Raw genomic sequence first — 13,081 nt, forward strand, 5'->3', positions numbered from 1 at the left:
ATGAAAGATGAAGGATACCCAAGGGTGTTAGCCCCAAACCAAGAGCCGAATTCATGTTCTTCAGGCTGATTAAAGCTTCCAAGCCAAGCTTCTCGACTCATATAGTAACGGAGAAAAGAGTAAAGAAAAGTAAAACGACGTATGTAACGTGGGAAAAGTACAACCAGATCTCTTCTTAGTCAAACATGGACACATTTTAGTGAGAAGTGTAAACGATATCTGGCCAAAGTGATGAAGATCTCTGGCTGGAGTACTGGAATATTTTATTATTCATGTACTGACTAGAATCATTTCGCCAGCAGTCTGTAGTTGGGTATTTCAAACACAGCCCCTTCATGATTAAAAACGCCTTCATCATCTTTGGTAGCTCTTATTTTCATCACCTGTCCTCTCCTTCAGTTAGCCTAGCCTCGCTGAACTGGCGGGCTTTTCCACTCCGCCCCTCGCGCCTCTTCCCGCCTCGCGCTCGAGCAGAAAAAAAAAACCCAAGTTCCACTGACAGTCTGGCGCTCGTGCCCCTCAGCAGCGTCAACGGACCGACCTGAGCTTCATCTTCTTCAGGAAAACTGGACTGAATCTGCAGGAAAAGGTGAGATTCTCGCTTAAACCTGCAAGATACGAGCAACAGACTTCACACCTAATAAGAATCATAAGAAGACACTTATTTAAACAAGAACAAGGATAAAAATATCACTTTTTTGTGTCCGTCATTAAAACGCAGCGTCTTTTTTATGTGGTGGCTCTGTTTGAACCTGCGGTCGGAAAAACAGTGTTTATAAGTCTGGAGACTTTTATATTTCGACTTTGAATCATTAAAAACGCTGTGTTTTAATGTTAATTGTAGTAGCTCGCAGTGGCTCCGGTGTCGTCCCTTTTTTCCTCAGTTATTGAAGGTGTGAGCAAAAAACTTTAATCAGGGACCGTTTTTTTCCTGCATTCGTGGCTTATTAATTTGGCAGGGAAATGTCACCACACGCTCGTTAGTGGAGAGACTGGATGGAGAAGCTGTCGTAATAAGAAAGCTTTAGAAAGGTCCAGCTGTCTCGCCCCCTCATTATATCCGCTGTACTTCTGAGTCTGTTCGAAACAGCAGCGACTCACAAACTCCAGCACAGTCATAATAAAGGGCTCGTAGCTGCTCTCAGCACCTGGACTCGGGCTCCTCAGTCGTGTGTATGTGTTTAGAGAGAGAGAGAGAGAGAGAGAGAGAGAGAGAGAGAGAGCGAGCGAGAGAGTGAGTGTACTGGTACTGAAGTCTTGCCTTCCTGCACAGTTTTAGTATTTGGCAGATGCTGTTTACACTAAGTGCAAATAGCATTGTTTTACTGTGTACTCAGTGTGTAGCAGTGATGCTATTAACACTACCATAATTACATGCTATTTTTCTTGATACTGATTCAGCAGCAGTAGCAGCAATTAAATTATTCTGCTTTTCTTTCAAGCTGTGCTTGAGGTCATTCTTACCTGCCTCTCTCTCTCTCTCTCTCTCTCTCTCTCTCTCTCTCTCTCTCTCGGGGTGACTAACCCTGTTTGATTTGTTACTGCTATTGCTTACGCACGCACTTGCTTGTATCTGTATATTTGGATTAAAAAAATATCTGAAAAGATCTGAAGGAGTAAATAAATGTGTTTTATTTATGATTTAAAACAGTAATAGTGGACAGTACATAATCATTTCCAAAAATGACAAGTACTCTCTTGGAAAACTCTCTTAAATTCAAATTTTATCAATGCTGATCTGCCAAATTGTAATGCCAAAACCAATTCAACATTTTTAAATAGTGTTCAAATCCCCCCTTTGCTCAGATGGGGAATCAAACCCCAGACTTAAATATGGAGGACAGTGGTGTTTTCACAACACTGTACCAATCAGCATCATTATGTTGTTCTAGGTAATGTTTCACTTAATAATCAGATAACTGCAGAAAATCAGATTTTGTCAGTAATCTAATCAACGCGTTTACATGCTCTTGAGAAAGTCCGGGTTTACATGAGTCAGGCAGTAATCAGATTTCTGCTTTGCAACCAGCCAATAAACTCACAGAAGAAGACGTGACGTAAACATAACGTAAAACTCAAACTTCATGCCGCAGCTTTTTTAATCATTGTGCCACTTTACCTGAAAATATGAACATACATCATCTAGAAGATGAAGAATATAAGTCCTTTATTTCGTCAAGAATGTATTTGGTTTCAGCGTCGCTCCAAAAGTGTTTTGCTGCCAGCTTGTGGCAGCGCCGCTTGTCTGCTGTCTGTTTTCGCACATGCACAGACTGAGAAATCTGAAAGAAATCTGGGTAAGAGTTTACGTGCACTGAGAAATCTGATTACTGAGCTAAAATGCAGCTCTTTTTATCAGATTTCTTAATCGGATTTCTGGATCGGAGTATGGTGTTTACATGACAATTTGAATAATCTGATAACTGCAGAAATCTGATTATGATCGGATTATTGAGTCCATGTAAATGCACTCAGTGTTTGATATTTTACATATTTATTGGTTGGATATTTTGAGTACTAAGTGGAAAATTACTCTCACGTCTGTTCTGTTTAATAATAAATTACCTCAACTCCAGTGAACACAGCAGTCTCTCAATGCTGCCTCATTTTTGTTCATGTAAAGTATGAAAATTACAGCAGAAATAAGCGTTTTGATGTTCTATGGTCACATGATTAACCAGGCTGAGTTAGTATAGATAGTCAGGCTGTGTGGTTAACTCTGTTTTTGCTTAGTGTAAAGAGACACTGCCTTGGTATTTTCCCCATGAATTTCTAAAAAAGGATGGATTTGCTACTGAAGTATTGATTCTTCTCGTCCTCACATGTCCTTTTAAGAAAATATCCCTGCAATAATTTTAATATATTTGTGCTAATGAAGTTGACTATGTATTGGATGCTGGAAAATATGGCAGCACAATATTTATTGTTGTCATGATAGATTATCACAATATGTCACAATATGCTTTTCTGACCATATTGTGGATGTCATCAGTGCTTAAAGAACATCAGTTGCACGTTTCATAGCACAGAACATTTAAGTGATGGTGGGCTACAGCGCTGAGGTGTTTATTATTTTTATTTATTTGTACACCATTACCAATAAAGTTTTTTTTTTTTCTTTGTCATGTTAATCCAAGTGGATCTAGTTCCATTTTTTGTCTGAAAACAGTGCAAGTGATAATAATATATGAGATGGTACCAATCCAATACTAGGCATCATTAATGGGCTGATATCAGCAGAAAATGCTGGATCAGATATCGGAGGGGGAAATTAAGGAATCCGATCTGGTCCTGTAACAAACCTGTTGTGAAATATTGCACTCTCTCATTGTGTGAGGTGATGTTGTTAGCTGTGTAGTTCTTAATGTGGGGTTAGTAGAGTGCTTTAGTAATTTGATAACCTACTAGATGATAATGTAAAAATAGATTTTCAATAGATTTTAAAGTTTAGTAGTTTTTAAAAAAGAAGTATCGGATCAGTATCAGCCAATATTCAAGGTATTGGAAAAGAGAAAGTGATACTGTGTCATCTCTCATATTAGGTCGTTTTAAACCTTCAACATGTAATTTTTTAAAATGCTATTTCTTGAGGAAAACAATTTTAAAATGATAGTTTGATGAATATACATATACACACTTTTCTGCCTTTAAGCCTGCTCTTCTCCATTAATAATGTGATTTCGCAATGCTCTCATTTATTTTGATATGTAAAGAACAAGCTGAAAATGTGTAGATTATTTTGTTTATGCCACACATTACATTTTGAACATGAAAACATGTAAAGCACATTAATGGACTTTTATTATCACCCTGATGGAACAAATCAGTAATAAGCCTGTAGCAATTTGAATCTTCGCTCAGAAACTGTCACAGTGCACACGACAAAAAATGGCAGCATCAAGCTTTTACATAGTACTAGAAAACACAATAGCACACAGACAGCTCCAGATCCTCATGTTGATACATTTTACTACTTTATTTATTTTATTTTTATGTATTTTATTTACTATTTTACTGACACCTGCTTTATCTTGGGTACAATTTTACAATAATACATCAATAAATAAAAAGGCATGTGCAGGTCTAAGAGTTTTATCCATTTGCATCATGTTTAGCTAAAATAGTCTTTACTCAGTAACAGATTGAGTACAAAATCTGTGGTATCGCTCATCCCTGCCAAATCCAATTCATCAAAGGATTGTTCATTAGCTGATTATTCAAATCAGGTGTTGGAGCTTGATGTGCAGTGCAGGGGGTCTCCGTATGCCTATTTGTGGGTGTGTATTTGAGCTTTCAGGCCAGAAAACTGCCTTTAGGTTCGTCACAGTTGACCGCCCTCCCTTCATCAAACATAGGGTGCTGGTTTCTACAATGAAAGTCCTTCTGGCTTATCTCCTCTCACACCGAGCTGCCCTCAGGGATGCTCAGATTCTGCTCTGTATTCACAGAGTAATTCCACTAGAGTTAATGGACGAGGGCAAACGCCTGGAATTGAAGTCGGACTTGAAAATGGACATTTTGCAGAGTTAAAGTTGACTGATAGAGCCTGCTTTTGTACAGGGAAGCCATCAGCTGGCAGATTGGAAGATCTGATCGTTTCACAGCTTACTGTGGTTTTGGTTGTATTATAGTGCTGTGATGCATTAAGCCAATATCGGACCATTTCGTGTTTTAGTACCAAGGGGAGTCGAAGCAATGGATATAAAATCACATGGGTTCATTAGAGTATTTCATATTAATTTTACAGTCTGTGCTCTGTGTGCATTTTATAATAGGTATTAGCATTTATATAGGGTCTTTGGATGTTTCATTCTGGCTAGTCAGCAGTCTGTCAGGTTTAAGAAGACAAAGATTTAAGAAGCAAACAAAAGCAGTCGTATCCCGAACATATTTAAATGTGTAATAAAATCACATATTGCTGTTGTCGGAAGAAAACCTTGTATCTCCATTTTTGTCGTTTTTCAGTTTATGGTATAATTGGATAATGCCTGTTACCCTTTACATTGTCTGTAAATTTCATGATGAATGGACCAAAAGAAATGACCCAAAATTACTTGGAAAAAAGTCTGGTTCCATTGAGTCACATTAAAAGTGAAGTAGGTTTTTTTCCTTCTCCTGTAAAGTTATCATTTTGAAGATACAAGGTTTTCTTCCGACAACACTGATATGCTATTATACAAGTGGAGGCTTGTTTACATCACAGCCTCACGACAGCCGTGAAGAATGCAGATAGTCTTAAATGCTTTCTCTCTGTTTCTATGCTTAACCAACCAAAACACATAAAAGGTACTTAAGGTACTTTATCTCAAACAACATATTAATAGAAAACAGCTTCCTCTACAAGCTATTCAAAATGACTGCTAACAGAGAACATACATCATCAAAACAAAAAAGAGTATCTAGAAAGCTTTTCTGAAAGGCTTAGTCAGTATGTCCAACTGCATCATGTAATTGGGTTATGGGTTATGTATAATAGGGAGAATTCGCCTTATATTTGCCTAATCATTAAAAAGAATGTTTGAAATGATACTGTTGGTCTGAAAGGAATAATCACAGGAGTTTGGAGGCCAGCAATAATTTTTAGTCAGTTTACTGGATGCGCTTTCAGTAAAATACAATATTTTATATATTAGGACTAAATGTATCACTTGCCCATTAGTATGTTACAATTTGTACATTGTTTACTATAATATTAGGTCATCATCGTTATCACACCATTAACATTACTGTTACCTATCTGATATTTATGTATTTATCTGTTTTATTTATTTATTATTTATATTAGTATCTCTAACATGAACTATCACCACAATACAGATTTCAACCAGATTTTCATTTGTGCCTAGGACAATGGAAAAATGTCAAAGCATATCTTTTGGCTGCTGCCTGATCTAAGCTGAGTGTAGAGTGCATGATTTTGTCATTGTTTTTAGTAATACTTTACTTGATAAAACCCTATTAATTTAGAGTGAAAGGTTCAGTATACTTCAAAACAGTTACAGCTCACTACACAGAAACTCAGTGATTCCTTAGGCTGTGTGAGCAGTCATAGAACATTCTGTGGGAGTCAGAAGTGTCAGAACACTTAAAGCTCACACAATAGGCATTAATACACTCATCTGATAATCATTACAGTTTGCAACATGAACAGTCTGATTTTTATGCAGTGGGCAATTGCAGCCTTTTGTAGTTAAATGACTGAAGAGGCCAAAGCAATGATTTAGATTAACATATAATTAATTGTACCACTTGCAAAGCGCATCAATCTGCCAAAGTAATAGCTCTTGCAACTTAAAAGCTCAGCTGAAAAGAGAGTTTTTTCCTTTTGTTCATTACCTAATGTCTCACATTTAGAAACTTTGGCTTTGTCCTCTTCAACGTATTAAAATCTGCCTCCAGAGTAGTAAACACACATTTACATTGGCCATATTAAAATGTATCAGCATGTGGAATTGAAGTGCAAGGCGCGTGTTCTTTCACTACAGAAAAGAAGGAGTATGTTGACTTTATTGTCAGATTCTGTGGAGATTATTTTATTATTTATTATCATTATTATTATTATTTTATTTTTTAAGTTGCAGTTAGTCCACCCATGTCTGGTCATGTCCTTGAAAGTTTCACTTATCTCTGTGCATTCTGTACACTAAATAATCAATAATTAGAGACTGGGAGAACCTGATAAGTCCCAGGTGCCTTTTATGATAAGAAAAGAGGTACTAGGCAGTTCTTAAAACACACAAACAGACAATTCTTAAACACTGTATAGTACTTAGTATGTTAGAGCTGTAAGGCAAACTGGGTTTGGTGCAGACAGGCAGAGTGCTCTTCAGTAAAGACATTGTTTCTGCACCCTGCTCTTCTGGCCCTCTTCTCTGCACATACAGAGTTTTCCCAGAATTCACATTGCTAAGAGCTTTCTAAAAAAAGAGTTGTTTTATTAGAGTAACAATAAATGGCCACTGAATTTTCGACTTCATTAGATTATGTTCTACATATAGGGCTGGGCATCAAAGTTCAATACTGCAATAGTACTAGCTGAATTGCTTTAGTACTATGAAGCTTTGAAAAGGTCTGTTGTTCTGTATGAAATTTCAATACCTAAGTAGACAGATTTATTAGCATCAGTGAGCCAGTAAGCTTACTCGTTCCAAAATCTTGACTTGTGATTGGCTTATCTTAATTGCAGTCCACATGCATATAATTGAAAACATTGAAGCTTCATCAGCCTGCAGTCTGTCGCAGTCTATAAACATGTCTGCGTCCAGCGCCTCACACTCATTTTTGCTTTAAGCCACACCCTCTTCCTAATTACATATACTAAATTTGACAACAGTACTGAGAAATCACATTATTAACAGAAAAGAGGAGCAGACTGAAGAACTAGATACTGATTTTTATTTTGCCTCAGCAAAAGCATTTAAGATGCAGGCATGTTCAATCCGGTAAATGCAATTGCCTTGAAATCCAGGCTAGACAATGACTGACTTTATGACTGGCCAAGGGAAATTGCTGCTTTTGAGATCCTACGGTAAATACAAAACTTAGAGAAAACATAACTTCTAAACTGAGCAGGACAAGGTCATAGCCTGATACCAGTGAAAGGTCTTTGAAATGCTTCTGTGCAAAGGTCAGTTTTTCCCCAACAAATGTAGCATGTCCTCTAAAGGTGGGATGTTAAGTGTGTCTCTCAGGCTGGGTGTCTTTTGATGTTGTGCACAGCCATTAACGTTCCCTGCCTTCAACACAGGAACATCATTTGTGGGGATATCCAGAATAGGAGGAAGCAACAAAGCAGCTTTGTGGCTAAGACCGATGAGCAACTATTTGCTGCCGAGGTGGATGCTTGAATAGGGCAAGCTCAAGGTCAGCTCATCAGACTGAATATCCTCAGACACTGTGTATTCGATTTGAGCTTTTCAAAGCACACATTATGTGCACAGGTGATGGAGAGGCATGGGCTGTAATAGAAAAACAAGCCGCTGGTCAATGCCAAGATAAGAGATACAGCGAAAAACATGACGCGTGACACTGTGTCAGCGTTGCTCTTTTGTTAAAGGGGGCAGCATGGAAAGAATAAATAACAAGGATGGATCTGCTATAGGTGAGTGTTGATAAGCTGATAAAAATCAGTTATAGACAAGTACAGATAATTAAATAAACTAAATTAACATAAAAGCAATACTGGTATTGAAACCTTGAGGATTGCCCAAAACCAATACCAGATTATTCTTTGAAAACTACTAGGCTTCAAAATGAGCTCTTTTTATTGAAGCACTCCACTAAAGATGATCATCTAGAAGTAGGCTGTTATGCTTAAACTACACAAACACTCAACTACCCCACAGGAAGCATTACACAGCTAATAACATCGCATTACACAGTGTGAGTGTGTGCTATTTCAGGCTAGATCTGTTATTAGATTGGTTCAGATTCATTGTGTTTTTTCCTTCCGATATATGATTTCCTGCTGAAATCAGCCTGATACTAACACCTGCCCTCAGATTGGTGCCATCTCTAATTACAATATATCACAAAACATTTACACTATGTAGTTTGTATCTGTGTAAATTTGGTCACTAAAGAATATTTCTGTGCTGTCTCTTTTACTCCTGTGATAGATGGTGGTATTTTTAACATCCTAGTAAAACACGATGTACTAGACTGATAACTAATTGTTGCTTTTGCTCACCTGGGTTCTTTGCTGACACGTATGCTTTTAAGAGTACCTCAGTACCATTATCATGTGGATATAACCTGCAGAACATCAAGCAGATAAAGTGGAGGAAAGAAACACTATAAACGAATGAAGGATAGCAAGCCTTGCACCACATTGATTTAATGCAGTAAAACAATCCATAGTTTTTCTCAAATCTGTAATTTCCCTGCACATTCTATGGGACATGCCTGAAATACATATTTTAGAATTGATCTCGAATGCACCCATGCTTGTTTTTTTTGTTTTTTTCCAAAACAACACCTGAAGCTCCTCTCACATTTTAATTACTTCTTTTTTAACTGATGCTGTATTGAAACTCAAAGCTTTAAAACCCTGTCAGTTTTTCAGGTACCAGTCAAGCATGCTCCTAAGAAGCTCATCCTATTTATTTTCTGTATAGTCTGTTAGTTGTGCGGTCTCAGAGAAAGCTTATAAGGTTTTAATAAATCAGAAAATAGCAGAATGTGCCACATGAATCTCTTCCTCTCTTTTGGCAAGCTAATGTTCTACTTTTCCTCCTTTGAGTACTGTCAGCGAAGGTCTAAGCTGCGTAAATAGTCACTGTTTATTATATCAGCCTTTATGAAGCAAACTGGGTTCAGCTTTAGTGCAAAACCAAATTACAAACTTGGTACACTACTATGTCCATCGCAAGAACATGACAGCACCCTAAGGGAGTCTTTTTGTTCTCATGTTCTTCAGCACGAGCACTAGAGAAAAACAGTCAGTTACCCTCGTCTTAAAATGAGTGTCTTTTATTGCTTATTATACCAAACTGAAAATAGGTGCCACATTTTAAAAGCACATGATTTAAGCATACAATTACAACAGGATAAATGCGCAAGCCTTTTGTGCAAACAGTCTTTCTGCTATTTCTAGATTTGCTAGGGTTGACAAACAGAAGTCAGTAACCAGAAAAAAACACCACTATTAATTTTCATGTGGTTGTTGCCTTTGGGACTGGAGAGTATTTACACTTAATCTGTGAGCCATTTACTCACTTATTAATGGGGTGCCAGAAAATGAAAGGCTCATTTGCATTACAAAGCAAATTGAATGCAAATATGTATGTATCGAACACATCGATGACTCAAACAGCTGGAAAATTCATGCTGGTATTCACTCGAAATCATCACCCACACAAAATGCAATCGTTTGGCTTGCCAGTTCTTATGGGCCTACCATAGCCATCTGTCACTTGAGAAACTGAGTAGCACACTCTGTGTCCTTTTGGAGATTTGGCTTGACATGCCACCTAAACACATGTCTTTTTCTTGCTTGTTCTTTGCAGTGCTAGGCCACTGAGGCTGACATCTAACTTTCAATGATGGAGGGCAGTGGTAGTGGTTGGCCAGGTGACCCCATACCCTCCTGTTGCCTGAGTAACATCACCACGGAGAACTCCAGCATGGGTCGGATATATGAAGTGGTGGTACAGTCAGCAAACAGCACTAGAAAACGCAGTCCACAGTTTGTTGGGGTGGAGCTCCTTCAGTCATTCAAACCCCTCATCATCCCCTGTTATGCCCTGGTAGTGCTGGTGGGTGTTTTTGGGAACTATTTGCTGCTGTATGTCATCTGCCACACCAGGAAGATGCACAACGTGACTAATTTCTTCATTGGGAACTTGGCATTCTCAGACATGCTGATGTGTGCCACTTGTGTTCCCTTTACCCTGGCATATGCCTTCAACCCTCGAGGATGGGTGTTTGGAAGATTCATGTGCTATTTAGTGTTCCTTATTCAGCCGGTGACTGTGTACGTGTCTGTGTTCACGCTAACCGCCATTGGGGTGGACAGGTGAGTGATTGGGGGTGTGTATTATGGATTCTGGACTGTTTTCATGTGACAGAGAGGGAAGGCACATGTCGGTTTGGGTTGATGTTATAGATTTGTGATGCCATGAGTTCAATTTGGGGGGAATTATAGGGAAGGCAGATAACCTGCCACTTCAACAAGGCTTTTCGTTTTTCAAACTTGCAGACAGACCAGCCTCCCGTACATGCCCTGCATACTTTGCGAAAGGATGCACAGATGAATGCTCTAAGTAATAAAGATGCAGCTCTGAATGTCTCCTCATCCATTTTTATAAATATAGTTGTAGGCTCATTCGACCAGTTAGGACAGAGGGATTGTCCTAAAAGTTAAAGTGTAATCATCTATGAACAGAACAACACATAACTCTGACTCTGCATGGTCTGTGGTTAGAACAAACCAAGATTGTCTGTTCAGTCACTGGCAGATGTGTCAAGGTTTCCCACATGCCTATCTTAGAGCTAAGCCGTGACGGGAAGTGACCTGAAGGGACCTGAATTTAAGAAATTTCCATAAAACTGCCAGCAGTCTTAAGCTGGATTAGTTTTACCTGGGGAGGAACTAATATTTAAGTGATTTCTGACAAGATCGATTAATTCAATCTTGCACTGTTTATAGTTCTTACAAGTCTGACAAATGGTGATATTACCTGTGATACTGAAGTGCTGAAGGCCTGTATCGAAGCTTGATTTGTTATACAGTAATATCTTAAACTCCTTACCATATTTTCGAAGCAATACTATTGATATATTATTTTTATTATGTAATACATTAGTAATTACCCTTTTTGATTTAAATAATAATAAGATACAGAGTATGATAATATAATGTGCAATGCAGTACAATGACAGTTGCTCCATATAAAAAATAAAAATAACAATTTAAGTAAGAAACATCAGTAATAAAGGCTACAATCAATAGTTATCAACATTAATACCAAAGTAACACAAAGGTACAATAAGACAGTCCCATTCACTATTACCTATTTCATTTCAAGACAGTAGCACATCCCTAATAGCAGGTTTGGTGTAGTCCAACAACTTATGATCAATCCAGCTTTGATGTTTCTTTGCTTGGCATTAGGATCTACAATTTTCAGTGTAATTTTCAAAACTTTTTCTGCCCCTTAGATACTATGCTACGGTCCACCCTCTGAAGAAACGCATCTCTGTGTTGGCCTGCGCATACCTCCTGTCCGGTATATGGATCCTCTCCTGTGGCCTGGTGGCTCCAGCGGTGGCCCACACCTACCACGTAGAGTTCAAAGACGAGGGCTTCACAATCTGCGAGGAGTTCTGGATGGGCCAGGAACGTGAGCGATTGGCCTACGCCTACAGCACGCTTTTCATCACCTACGTCCTCCCGCTTTCCGCTCTCTGCATCTCATACCTGTGTATCTCTGTCAAGCTTCGCAACTGTGTGGTGCCTGGGCACCGCACTCAGAGCCAGGCAGAGGCCCAGCGGGCCCGGAAGCGGAAAACATTCCGCCTTGTGACGCTCGTGGTGGCAGCTTTTGCGGTCTGTTGGCTCCCGATCAGTGTCTTTAACGTCCTTCGCGACATTGATATCAACTTGATTGATAAGCGCTATTTCCTGCTCATCCAGCTGCTGTGTCACCTATGTGCCATGAGTTCATCTTGCTGCAACCCCTTTCTGTACGCGTGGCTGCACGATCGCTTCCGAGCAGAGCTACGAAAGATGTTCACATGCCACCGCCGAATTGGGATTGGGATACCCGCCAACAACTGCGCCACTGCGAGCGTAGTGCTCTGACAGAAATGACCCGGTGTGGGGTTAACGCCAGAGTGTGAGTGATAACACAAACTCTGAAGTCCACACTTAAGTGGTCTGTTTCAGGTGCACATACAGTCAGTGTAAATACTTGCTTCATTTGGCAACATACGCGTGTTAGTAGCATGTCCAGAAAGTGAGTGCATAAACAGAGTGAACCTACTGGTGGTTATGATGACTTGCAATGGGACACTACTCCTCGACTCAAGACTCTCAAGGACTAGCCCAATGATGCATGTGCTTGCGGAAGGAAGGATCAAGTGTGAGGACAAGTAAACAGATCAATTATCTTTATTCTTCTTATTCTTCAGAAGCAAACCCTTCAGCTGAGAATGAAACAGAGACACTACAAATACGGGAACACTCTTTTGAAGTGACTGTATGCTTGAAGACGTTTGTCTTTGAACAGTATTTCCACATGAAACAGCGGCAGACTTAATTCCCCAACGTATTTAGAGGTCTGTGTGAGTTTGGGGACATGAAATGAATTTAAGTGAATCTTTATATTTGAAAGGAGTGTGCAAAAGATGTTTAAAATGAACACTTTGTAGATAAAATATTCAAACGGAGAGAATTATAAAAAAGTCAACTTTGACCTTCTTATAATTATCTATAATAATACCATTTACGTAATTGTATTTTTATGAGAGATGTCTGTTCAAAGAAACAAATGATTCGGCTTTTTCTTTCGCTACACTGCAGTCAACATCACGCTAATTGCAATTAAAACCTTTGATTGAAAACCAGCATTAATATATC

The 13,081-nt window shown here is 38.8% G+C and overlaps 1 protein-coding gene across 1 annotated transcript; it reads left to right on the plus strand.

Moving 5' to 3' along the window:
* Window positions 1-511: 511 nt before the first annotated feature.
* prlhr2a (prolactin releasing hormone receptor 2a) lies at window positions 512-12,747 on the plus strand. Its single transcript, XM_036578005.1, has 3 exons — window positions 512-589; window positions 10,008-10,516; window positions 11,662-12,747. The coding sequence occupies exons 2-3, from the start codon at window positions 10,041-10,043 to the stop codon at window positions 12,302-12,304; spliced, it is 1,119 nt and encodes a 372-aa protein (XP_036433898.1). The 5' UTR covers window positions 512-589; window positions 10,008-10,040; the 3' UTR covers window positions 12,305-12,747.
* The last annotated feature ends 334 nt before the right edge of the window (window positions 12,748-13,081 follow it).

This window comes from Colossoma macropomum, unplaced genomic scaffold, assembly GCF_904425465.1.
Source record: "Colossoma macropomum unplaced genomic scaffold, Colossoma_macropomum, whole genome shotgun sequence".
In the NCBI taxonomy this organism is placed as follows: domain Eukaryota; kingdom Metazoa; phylum Chordata; class Actinopteri; order Characiformes; family Serrasalmidae; genus Colossoma; species Colossoma macropomum.

Coding starts and splice junctions, on each gene's coding strand:
- prlhr2a (XM_036578005.1), top strand. CDS start 10,041: ATGATGGAGGGCAGTGGTAGTGGTTGGCCAGGTGACCCCATACCCTCC. Junction 10,517..11,661: donor ACCGCCATTGGGGTGGACAG/GTGAGTGATTGG, acceptor TCTGCCCCTTAG/ATACTATGCTACGGTCCACC.